Raw genomic sequence first — 13,001 nt, 5'->3', positions numbered from 1 at the left:
TATATACACACATATATATGTAAAATAAAACCAAAACTTAAAAACACACCACATGCTTATATAAAACTCTTATTGATAGGGTTTGAATGGCTGGATCCAGCAGCTAAGGATACAGTAAGTTTAGAAGAATCTCAAACTACTTCAAATTTGTTGGAGTTTTTTCTCCTAGGATGAATTAATGGCTTCAGCTGGTTTTTAGCTTGCAAAAAACCTGAATTTTATTATGTAAAAATGTAGTTCCATATGCTTTTTAAGTTGCTGTTTAGCATTTCTTAATGCTTGTACAAACTCTTATCTTTCCACCCAGCATTACTTACTGGTATATTTCTATAAGGTTTTGGCAAGGGTATTTTCTCTCCGTGTTTGTAGAGCTTGCAGATATATTCCTAAGTCATTCTACTTTAATTCAGTAAAAACAGTTTCATTTTGCTTAAGATTCTTATTCCCTCTTATAAAATGGAAAATGCAGCAATGAAGTTCTGTTGTTCTGATTCTCATAGACAGCACAAGATACTCGAAAGAGGTGGGTAAAGCCTTTCACTTAAAGGATTTGACATGTTACATGATGTTATTACATGAAACAACCAGCTGAAACAACTTTAGTGAAGGTTTTCCCATCAGGGTGGTGTCTGTGGGAGAGTCTGAGCAGATTGAAGAGCTCCCAGAAGGAGAAGGGAGCGTGTTTCGTTAGTGTCTCTTGCTGAGGACGCCCTGTGGGGGCCGGTTTTGGTTCTGGCTGTGCTGATTCTAATGATTTCAATCTATGCAGGCAGAGCAAGACCCGTGATCATCCACACTGGTTATAACTGGCTTTTAAGACAGCCAAGAAAATTAAGCAGTTTCTAAATGTGTTGGAGCTGCAGGTAGCAAACCCAAACTTTTCCTAACTTCAGTGAAAAGGAAACTTGCAATAATTCAGTATAATGGTCAAGTTGATCCAAACAGGATCTTGATCTTATTTTCACTGATAAGAGCCAATTCAACTCTGCCCATTTCACTTTTTTTTTGAGGATAAATTTTGATTTTTTTTTTTTTTTCCTTTTCAGTTTTGCAAATGTGCAAAGTACCCTCTTCCAGTGAGGAAAAAATACAGTTTGGTACTTAGGGCTCTTTGAGAGAGATGATTTTTTGTATGTGAATTTCGCTTATTTCTTCGTAGCGCTACAAACCCTAAGAAAGATATCCAAGAAGGATTATGAAGTAATTTTTTTCCTCGAGGTAGGCCTTTAAGTATTCTGTTAAGGTACATTATTATTATTCCATTGTCCTAGATTCATCCGAGTCTCTGGGTGAGAAAAATCTTGACATTCCAAAGGAATTAAACAAAAAACATCAACAACAAAACATCCCTAATTGCAAAATCTGTGGGGTTTTTAATTAAGATTCATTCAGCATCTTCTTTTTACACCTAAATACTTTTAATTCCTAATTATTTCCTCACCAGAGTCCTCTATTAAGTGTATTTCTATCGATTTCTTAGCCATTTTGAGCATTAACTTAATACCTGTTCTACTGATGTCTTCATTTTTTGAACCTCTAGAACATTTCCAGTTCAGAGGAGAATTTCAGCGTGAAATGAAGGTTGTTCTATATCATCGAATCTATTTTCTTTTTATTCAGTAAACCCAATATGATTATGAGTTTTCCTGAAAGCCTAAGCCAATGATCTACATATTAGAGGATGCATAGTTCTTTTTCCATGTTTCTCACAAGACAGTCTTTCACATCAATAGGGGCTTATGGAATATATATTCAGATTGTTTGAGAAGACCTAATTCTGCAATTGGAATATGGCAGAAGTATACTAGGCTGCCAGTTGTCACTCAGTTATAAAAAAACAAGTCTTCCATTTTTGAATTTGGAGTCATTTAGGAAGAATATGTTTATGCCTCGTTCTAAATAGTCTGTGTTGTGACAGTAAATGCCAACTAAACATCTTTTGTGAGCATTCCTCCTGCTTCTTTTTGGATATTTACATTTTCATTGTTGTCACCATCCAGAGATGATTCAAAATCATTGAAGTCAACAGTGAAGGACAGGAAAATGGGGTTAATGGTTGCGCATTCAGTCTCATGGATGGGAACTCTCAGATTGGTAATCTCTTCAAAAAAACCATCTACTGAAAAGCTGGTTTCTCTCCTAGTTGGCAGTCTGTCCATCCTTTGCATCATACATATATTTACATTTTATGTGTAAATAAATGGTGTGATTAAGTCCCTGCATGTGTCCCCTGACCACTACTTTCATTCTTACGGAGCAAATTCACTTTGGTAATGGTTATGCTTCTCAGGAGGACATCCTTGGACAGAGGATTACGACTGTCATGTTCTGTGTGAATTCAACAAGGAACAAAGTGAGGCCACATGTGGTACCTTTCACGCGTGGATCCAAGAGGACGTGTGTCCCTGCAGCTTGGACTATCCGGAGTTTACTGCTGGTGGCTTTTGCAGGGCTGGTGTGAGAGCATTTAAAAAGACATACCAGTCGGGAGAGCTGTAGTTACTGGAAAATTATTCTGTTTTTCTCCTCTCTACATCTGTTTTAGAGTCTTTTCTTTATACCGTTATCTGCCATGTATTGAAGTTGGTGTAATGAGAGTCCTTTGGTTAGAGTACCTGATTCCTTTCATCCTCTCCCAAAGCTGTAAGAACCGCTTTGGCAATCATCATTTTAACCTAACCCCAGAGCTGGCTTTAAGTGTTTGTAATTCAACTGTGTACCAAGGAGGCTACAAAGAATTTTTAAAGCAATTTTTATGTCAAATTACTGAAACACCCGATTGACCGTTAAAAACGTAAGTTTAAAGAAAGAAGGAAGGAACTTAGGTTGCCTGCTAAACATGTAACCCAGTACAAGAAAATTGAGTTTATTTTGGTAAATAAGTAATCTAAAATATTCAGTATAGATAATGAAGAAATATAAACCATGCGTAGTTTGTAAAATAGAACACATTTCTAGCCTTGAGAATAAGCTAAAGTACAGATGTGGTGACCGAGTTAGTTTCTCTGACATGTGTTCTACTGTTTGAAATTCCATGCTTCCTTGTTTTTCTCCTCCTTGTTCGAGAATGGGAGAATAAACAGAGAAGATGACATTTCGAAGATGTTATGTGATTTCCAAACAAAGTGAACTTCTGTTTTTAAGGATTAGAATATGCCTGTGTAGGACCCAAGTCAAGATTGTCTTGATTCAGGAATATAGGAATATTCTGATGTAGCCACTCTATGTATTAGAGGTCTTTCTTGATTGCAGAGTAATTAATCTGATCACCCACTAGAAGAAGCTAGAAGTATAACTTTGGAGATAAATATGTAGAAACCAAAGTAAGGATTGAGCGCTGGAGAAAATAAGCAAAAGCCTAAAAAGAGCTTTTTGACGTATGGGACTCTCGATCAGAATGATGGAGGGGAAAAAGAAACAGCTGTGTTGTAGTGGCTTTTGTTTTATGCCACTGATTTTCCTGGAAGTGTTGATTTTTAACAGTATTGCTTTCTTTTTCATTTTGAACTGGCTCTTTAAAAATTGTATGGGATGGATATGACCTTGAAAAATAATGGGATTTCAAATTGTTTTGACTCTAGCGCAGCCGTATTGTACTCCATAAAGGTTCCTTTTTGTCAGCACCTTCTCAAGTGGTACAAGTTTCCACTGCTTCAGCACCAGAGGGTATATCTGCTACCCGCGGTACCGTAGGTGAGCTGCAGAGCTGTATTGATGGCCGGGACCCCAGGGCCCTGCCCGCTGGTGTTGTGTGTCAGCAGGACAAAGGGATGGCGCCAACCCTCCTGCCGTACGCGCCAGGAACCAGAATTAATTACAAACCAATCGAATCCGTTGCAGCCAATTGGTAAACTAATTGGTAATTTTAGCTGTACATCTATATGTAGTTATCTGGATGCCTGTAACGGCGCTTTCAGAGCCACTTTTGTTCTGCTTCATCCTGCTTGACAAAATGGCCCTCATAGCTTTAGGGAGAGAGATGTGCATCAGTGAGTATGGGGCCGCTCCAGCTGCTTGTCTTGTTTGTATTCCCTTGTTCGTAAAACATGACTCGGGTTACAGCTGCGTGGTTCTGCTCTGATCAGTTCTGATAATGTGTAGCTAAACATTCCTTAAAATAGGTTAAGCCATTTATTATATTTTTTTTCCTGTGCCAACTGACTTCAGAAATATAACTCATATTCAGATTGATTTTTTTTTCCCTGAGCAATATCTCAGTGGCAGACTTGAAAAGCAAATGATTCAGAATTAAATTTTGCTTTCTATGCCCTTATTGTTAGTAACAGTCAGCACAACTAAGTATGGGCTAACCTAAATGGACATGAATTGAATTAGAAAGCTGAAATTTTATTAGTGAAACTGGAAAAAGAACCAGCTGAAATACTTGACTTGTTCATTTCTTGTAGCAGACTTTACGTACAAATTACTTTGGTGCTGTAAACCAACTGCCTTGCAAGAAAGATTTTTGTTAGCTTTTTTTATGGAGTATTTCAAAACAAAGAACAACATTGACATCAGCACTGGTATTCTGTTTGATTTCCCTTGCGTTTGACTTTCTTGTGACTCTTCCCATATAACAACCAGCATATGCTCCAGATCTGTCATGTGTACTAGTTCAAAGGACACTTATGTGAAGCTGATTTTCAAACTTGCATTTGTGTTAAAGAAAATGAATAAGCATCCATATAATTTTGCATACATTAGAGGTCCTTTTTCTATTAAAAGGGTAATTAAAAATAAAGATGAACGGGACATGACATTACAAAAATGTACAGTAGTTTCCTGAGCTGTAGTAGAGTGTTTTTTACTGTTTTCAGTGTTAAAAGTTTTACTTTTAAAATTTGTAGTTAAACACTTAAGAACCAATACATTTTCATTTATAATTGCTTGCAAAATATTTCTAGGTAGTAATTATTTGCTTTGAGCAGAAAATTTCTCTTAATACCAGCCATTAATGACTTTGACATAGGAAAGAATTTGCAAAATGGCAACACTTTGTCATTAGCATTTTTCCTTATAACATGAAATTATGTCTCTATTTTAAACTCTGCGTGTGAACCTGATATAAGGTTTCGTAGAATTCAAGCTTTATTTCCGGACTTACTATTGTCAGCATGTTGTCATCATGGAGTACAGTGTACATTTTTCTTGTCTTTGAAAGAGTAGTGATGAAAGCTGCTATTTCTGATTGATGTGATCTCAAACTATCTCCTGTAGAAGTTAATGAGCTTTGGTGGGTGACAGTCAGCTCTGCTGAGAAGGTGCCTTATGCCTGTTGGCTCTGATGATCTATCTGGTTTTTATCACATGCAGTAAATGATTTTTGAGTTCATATGTAGAATATAAGTGATTTCCTAGCTCCCTGCAGGGTAAAGAATTGCTCCTTTCTCTACCAGTGACAGTAGATAACTATATTTTGCTCAGGAAGCAAAGCTAGGAGTTTAATGACCTGGCCTTTTGCTCTGCTTTGCTGTGAAAAAATGGTGTTATTGCCTGAGCAAAGACTGCAGGATCCCTATTTACCTTTTAATTTTTTATTGCTTCTGTATGTAATCTGACCTAACTCTAGTTACTGCACTTGTAGATTTGACCAAACTGGAAATCAGTAGATACAGTCAATAATTTCTGAAAGTTAAGGATTTTTAGAATCAGAAACAAGTCTTTTAGTTCCCTACTGTTCAGCCGGTGACGTTTTACCTATGAATTTCTGCCTGATACAGTGTGAAGTCAAGTTAATTTTATGTCTTTTCATAACAGTTAATTTTATTTGTTAGAGAGCAGCACATAATTTACAGGATTCTAAGTACTTAATCAAGATTTTGCAATATTTTGAATAAAACTTCAGCACACCCTCCTAATTTCTGACAGTGTATGTTTAATCCTAGCCAGGAATTATGGGATGGACTAGGTTGCTCTTAAGATCCCTCCCAGCTGGGTTATTCTATGATAATGTGTAAATTTTTCAAGGCATAAAATATATCCATGAATACAGCTTTCAGTGATTAATTCACATAAAAATGTGTAAATTCTTTGGCAACTCCGTATAGTTTGAAACTAATTTTTAAAATGGTAAAAAATGTGAATTGGTTTGTATGTGTCAAGAAGTATTGGAGTTGTAAGGCCTGGACATGTAATTGCTCCATAGACAAGAATGTGCAGTTAGTGACTTTTTCACTTGCTAAGGTGTGTTAATCAGAGACGAGAATGTAAACGTTGCATCTTGCAGCTTATCTTGTTTATAGCTCAGTAAGTTTATGTCAAACGTGATGATTTTATAAACAAAGTATAATGCTGCTGTCTGTCTTTTTTTTTTTGCCTTTCAAAATATCACCATGAGAGTCTCTCTGATTAAAAATGGCTTCATTAGTACAGTAGTGCTGATAATCTCACGTGGCAATGGAATGTCTGTCGTTCATCTGGACAAGTCCAGGCAGACGTCATTTGGAAGTTCTGCACACTTGTGAATCTGCAGGAACAGGAGATGGTTTGCTGAACTTGAGAGATGCAAGAGCTGTTTTTACTAATGCAGGGATCCCTGGATTCTCCAGAAGGAACTCCCTCCATCTGATGCAGTTGCCTTTGTGTAGCTTTGTGTGTTTTTACTTCACTAAACAGATTAATCATGATGGTTTTAGTCTCCCACAGGTCTATCAGGTTTTACAGACAATTTTGCTTATTTGATGGAGTATGTCTAGTGTATTTTAAAAGATAACAACCCTGACAAAAAATCATGGAACAGTGATACTTATGTATGTTAGGAATTGTTTTCTTGCCAAGTTTTGATATTTTGTCTTTAGATATAGGTGCTTGCAGAGATCTTGGAAAATGTGCCCATCTTTTGATAGGATAAATATTTTAGTGTTCACATAAAAATCTTAACTGTCTGGGCTTTTTTGGTGTCAGAGTTTTTCTTGGTCTTATTTTTTGTGAGAGCACTACAGACCAGTACATTTCCTACTTCTTTTCAGTTCCTTTGTTGGGGCAGGGGGATTGTTTATTAAATACGAAAGTTGATGTAATAGTTGTTTTTTAGGAAGTCCTGATGATGCTTGATAACTACGTAAGGGACTTCAAAGCATTGATTGACTGGATACAACTGCAGGAGAAGCTAGAAAAAGCTGATGCTCAAAGCAGGTAATTTGATTTATTTGTTTTTTAAATCTACGTCCAATACTGTCTCATTGTAAATTTCATTTTGTAGCAGAGATTTAGCAAATAGAACCAATTCCAATATCTGCTCTGGAGCACCAGGAAGGAAATTTTCTTTTGGGACACAATTGGTGTGAGGACATAGAGGGGATTTTATCCTCCCTGATAGTGTGATGAGTGAAATGGTAAACGGTTTGGCAGTATTGTGTCAGAGAGGTAAAGCTGATTGTCATTACAGTTTGTGCCTAGTGTTGAATTTGTGCCTTGGTGCCTAAGTTTTAGCTTTGAGAGGTAAATGAGAAGTAAGGTTTTGCTGCTATAATTTGTGCTTGTAGAAGATGGGAGACCTGTAGTATGTGTGCAGTGATATGCTCTAGTTCTTCTGTTTTCCTTTGTTAGTGCTTTCAATCACTCATCTACCTAGGTAGAGAAAAAAGTAGACTCAATGTGACAGACTGGTTTTATTAGTTGATTGTAGGTTGTTAATCCTGCTACTAGTACTGGAACCAGTTAAAAAATAATTTATGTAAGTGCTTTTCTGAATCCGTCTTCACCAGCACTGGGTTCTCTGAGTTTGATTTTGTTTCTAATTGCTGGTGTAATTTTCAGGTAATCAGGTGGCTTCAAGGGGCAAGAGTTAAAAATGAAAAAGAAAATAGCATCAGCTTCAATGAGATGCATAATGAAACTGCTACTCTGGCTTCCACCCCAAACTATGACTGTTTGGAGGAGAACATTTTATGTTAGTGTCAGTTAACATAAATCAGCCTGTTCAACTATCTTTGCAAGTACGCATTTATCAGTAAATGTTATTGCTGACAAGGTTTGGTACGTCAGTAGTATAAAAGAAGGAGTAGATGGTGATATATTTGGTTAGTTCTAAAGTTTTTTTATGTACTGGAGATATTTGATGCCTATATTAACCAAAACAGCATCTAAACTGTGTTCAATGCTCTCTTACACGGGATAGGAAAACCGAGGGTACCTTAAATGGTTGTGACCTTTGATGTGCATTGTTATTGTCACTTAAACTAGGGATATTTCCAGTCCTACCTCAGTCCTTTCCTTTTTACTGATTGATTTGATGTTTAGTCCCACACTGACATTTTAAATAAACATTGTGGTCTTGAGAGTATGCATTGTACTTGATATGGGTCTGGCTAATCTGGTTTGGAGTTGGTGTAGAAACAATGGCTGAGATGTATTATTAAATTCAGCAGCATTCATTAATATTTTACAGCGTTTGTTGGTGCTGTTTTAAGGTGATAGAGGAATAATTATTATTGCAAATTTTATTTTTTAACTTTTCTTTCCTGAATTTGCAGACCTACTTCGTTAGCTTGGGAAGTAAAGAAAATGTCTCCTGGACGCCATGTGATTCCAAGTCCATCAACAGATAGAATTAGTGTGACATCAAATGCTCGAAGAAGTTTAAATTTTGGGTATGAAATCAGATGATGAATTTATTAAAGCTAAAATAAGGATTTGAAGCAGAGTTCGTGAATATACTATTTTTCAGTAGTGATCAATATATTGTTTTGCTGTTCATTAAGTTATATATGCAATTATGTGCATTCATGAAAGAAAAGCATATGGTCTGTAAAAGAAAATCCTACCAAGGACTTAATTTTTTACTTTCTTCATTATATATTTAATTAATGGTCATTCCAAAGACGTGAAGAGAAAATACAATTAATGTATTTCATGTTATCTGCTTAATACTCTCTTCTTACTACAAAATAAAGGTCAAAATGTCTGTAATTGGCATTTTAAAATTGCCAGTGTCTGCAATGTGAATGGCCAGCTGAGTGTGCAAAAGGAAATATAGGTCAAAAGGAGTGAATGCTGAATGAGATGACTATGACTCTGATGAACAGCAAAACTGATGCTAGTTTAAATAGAGAGCATATCATATACTACAGTAAAGCATCTTTTACTTGTTAAAATGAAAATCTCTGTTTGAAAGCAGTTTGGCAAAAATGTGTTTAAACACCAGTTTGGAGCAGCACTGTCTGGTGCTGTTTCAGTTCTGGAGAGCATGTGTCTGTCCAGTTTTCTCAGGACATGTTTTTTAGTTCATTCGGGTTTGTTGAGAGCACATACTAGTCTGTTTCATAAGTGATTACAATGTCCTCAACAGAGGTCTAATGTTAGAATATTTGGTCAGTACCTCTGACTATTGAGCTCTCTTAAATTTTGCATATCAAATATTTCTACAAAAATATTACAAACTCTGGTGGAAAAATTGCTCCAATGATGCTGGTCTCTTTGTAGATGTACGTGTTGATACCTACCTGACAACACTTGAGAGGTGTCTCCTTAAAGGTGTGATGACAGGGATAAAATATGCACAAGTAGTCAAATGAGAGATTTGAATCTGGTGGAAATCAGTGCTCTTTTATTTTTATTAGAATACAAGCAACAGCTTGGCATAACGATCTCTTTCAGCTAAGACTTGCAAACTTTTTCTTCTTAGTCTGCTTGTGTGTCTCAAAGCAAGGGAACAGCAGACAGCTGTAGTGTTTTGTGTGTGTTTTTGAGAAAATAGGGTATAAAATAAAGGTTTAGACATACTTGGTACTATGGAAGTTTTTCACAGAATGGTAGGAATTATTAGGAAAGGAATAGAGGACAGAAGAAAAGGGGCTGTTGTACCACTGCAGGAGTTCATAGTGAATGACTCGTACCTTTGATCACCTTCATCTCTTCCCAGAAGTAATGTAGAAAAAGTAGGAAGAAAGTACAGAAACTGGAAACAGGAACAACAAGAAGGATCCAACAGTATTGACATAGAAATAAAAGAATTTAAAGAAGAGATAACAAGAAGGGTATGGTAAATAAAATCACTTAGAGAGAAAATGAATAGGACAATTTTGTTCACTATTTTTTCGTGAAAAGGAATTGGGAGTACTAACTGAAATGTTCAAACACCAAACTTAAAATGACAGAAGTATTTTTCAAGACTTAGTATGTAGAATTCATTATTATACAATGCTTTGGATGCCAAAAGCAGAAATTCAGAAATTACTATCACAAAGATTAAAGCCCATTTTTGGTTATTAAACACAAAGATATCTAGTAAATTACAACAGCTTTTCAGTGAAAATTGCTGCAATCTGGAAAGCGTGCCAAAGGAGAAACTGCTCTGTGCTACGCAGTTCTGAGTCTCTTTGCTTGGCTGAATGGAGCCATTGGAGACAGGACATGAGGCTTGGCCTCCTGGTTTTGTCACACGGAATGGCATTGCATCCCCACAGGATCAAAGAACCAAATAGACCAACCAGCCACATTTTTATGATTTATGGAATTATTCCTGGTAGGTTTTTTTTGAGTGCCCTGATAAAAATAGGAAATAACGACAAATTGGCATCTCACTGGGCTTAGAGTAAGTGAACAGTCTAGTTGTAGAGGGGTTTTCTACACATTTGTTTGAAACTTGCCAGATCTCCATTTCTTTATCCTTGATTTTTCTTTAGCTAATGAGGCAGCTGGATTTGTTGGACTGTTTTAATCAGTGTTGTAAAGCTTGCAAGAGAAATCAGTTGTATGATTGCAGATAAAATGAGAATTGGATACTTCTCGAACATGTGCTTCTTGAATGTTACCATTTTCCAATTTAAAAAATTTTGCTTGCATTCAATTAAGTAAAACTAGATAGGTTTTTGCTCTAAGCCTTGTGCAGAAAATGGCAACTTTCTACAAAAAGCAGAACAAAATAATTTAAAAAACACTGCAGTTGTGTCCATCCAGAAATTCAAAGTTTGGGTGGTCAGTGTTATTTGGATCTTTCCAGATATACAACTTATTTTTGGTAAGTAGGTAATAGAAAATAGACCTATGCCTTTATTTAACCTTGGAACAGAGTACATTATGGATTTCTGTGACTGACATTTACAGTTAGATCTGCACTTTTTTGGACTTCCTGCTCGTATGCTTTCTTAGACTCCTCATATTAGTAATGGCTGCAGCCCATTCTGTACAGTTCATTGGTGAAATGAGGCTGGACCCAGGAAGATGCAATAGAAGAGGGCTGCAAATACTCACCATATGTTTATTTCTGTGTTTTTAAAATTTGGTATCAGAGAATGTTTCCTGTAAGAGGTGTTTGTCCATCACTAGAGTGTTGCATGATTCTTCAGTCGTTAGACATGTTAAAAATTTTATTCGCTGAATTTAGCATCTTGTTGATTTTGTTTCATTGAGTACTAAATATAAGGAATCTCACTTGATTTTTCTCCAGGTGTAGCACTGTTTTCTGTCTTCTTCTGACTCTTCTGTGACTGTGAATATGTAATATATCAAGGTAGTAAATATGTAAAATATCAAGGTAGTTACCTAATAGACACAAAAAACCCCCACAAAACCAGCCCACCTGCTGATTGATTGCTGCATCCTTGTTTCTGTGATTAGACTGACTTTTTTCACTATTTGGATTTATAGGGATTTTTGCTGATGAGAAGTCTACTGAGGTTTTAATATTCAAGAACTACAAATTGAACTTTTTAAAACTCATTGAATGCCAAGATTAAGAAGAGAGTGTCCTGACAAAGTTTCCTCATGAGCTGTTTTGTCATTTGATTAGACACTAAAAAAGTTGTGTCTTTCCTTTAGGAACCCCGCAGTGACGATTTCTGCAACGCGCCTGGCTCCTTCTGGTGTCAGTTGGGCTGATAAGGTGAAAGCCAATCATGGAACAAAAGCTGCCAGTCCTGAGCTCGCAACAGCACAAACCTGTCTGCCACCTCCAGCACAGAAGTCATCGCGGAAAAATGGCAAGTCTCTTTAAGTGGCTTAAGTTATTTTCATGACCTGTGTGGTCTAAAGTTAGTTGAGAGTGTGATGACCTATTTTCAAACCAAAAGTATGTCTACTTTTGCAAAATACAGTGTTTAAATTAACTACGGACATACAAGTTTAATGCAGCCTTACACTGTAATAGTTAAGTTTGAGACGAAGTTGTGGTTTTGCGTGTAGGAAACATTCCACTGTATTTCCACTAACTAGAATTTGATCTGTTAAAATACCGGTACATAACACCCTGAGAAATGAAAGGCCTGTGCTCACCCTCTGACAATCTCGCTGGCTGCAATTTGCAGTGGTTGAACAATATAAAGAGTAACACACATCCAGGAGTCTGTAAAAGAGGAGTTACCTTCCTTGGAGAATGCTTGATGCAGGGTCTTTTTTGTAGAAGAGATTTTTTAAATTGTAGACATAAAAAAACTTTACCATTTGGTTTATAAAGTTAGTTTCTTTGCATACCCTGGAACCCTGAGTTTCTGTTCAGAGGTGCATTTTTTCCATTTCTTTTTTTCATACATGGTCCCAGATGACAGTCTGCAAAAACAGCAGGCAGGATGTAAAAATGGATATTCTGAAAGAAATTTAAAAGAAATGTTCATATTTTTTTTTAAAGAAAAATTACTCAAAGAGCATCTATTAATTTCAGATAGTTGTACATTCAATCTAGTAGTAGTAGAAATCACATATAGTGATTTGGAGACTTGTGGTATATTATGGAACTATGATACCTGGTCCAAGTGTCTTGCAGTTTAACATAAGTGAGTTCAGTAGCATGTGGATTCTTGTGCTTAGAAAAGAACAATCAAACCCATACTCTAAAAATGGTTGTTTGAATGGGAATTGATTGGTGCTCCTTACATGAGGGAATATCTTGCTGTATATAGTTGCAGTGAGCTGGTTAGAGAACAGCAGTTGGCTGAGTTTCCAACATTGTAACTGAAGGTGTAATTTCACTTTTGATTTTTGCCAGTTGAAGCTGTTCATAATTAAATCATTTTCTGTTGATTATTGCTCATACTAAAGTGTTAGACTCAAAGCTGTTATTAAAA

The 13,001-nt window shown here is 36.3% G+C and overlaps 1 protein-coding gene across 2 annotated transcripts in view; it reads left to right on the top strand.

Moving 5' to 3' along the window:
- SCAPER (S-phase cyclin A associated protein in the ER) overlaps positions 1-13,001 on the top strand; it is a 153,578-nt gene that overhangs the window by 21,906 nt on the left and 118,671 nt on the right. For both annotated transcript variants that reach the window (XM_065641925.1, XM_065641923.1), the window contains exons 6-8: positions 7,034-7,134; positions 8,475-8,591; positions 11,761-11,921. In XM_065641925.1, coding sequence (XP_065497997.1) covers positions 7,034-7,134; positions 8,475-8,591; positions 11,761-11,921 — 379 coding nt within the window. The remainder of the gene's footprint in view (positions 1-7,033; positions 7,135-8,474; positions 8,592-11,760; positions 11,922-13,001) is intronic.

Source organism: Caloenas nicobarica, chromosome 10 (assembly GCF_036013445.1).
Source record: "Caloenas nicobarica isolate bCalNic1 chromosome 10, bCalNic1.hap1, whole genome shotgun sequence".
Lineage (NCBI taxonomy): Eukaryota > Metazoa > Chordata > Aves > Columbiformes > Columbidae > Caloenas > Caloenas nicobarica.
The sequence above is the reverse complement of the archived record's forward strand: the minus strand, read 5'-3'. Positions and strand labels throughout refer to the sequence as shown.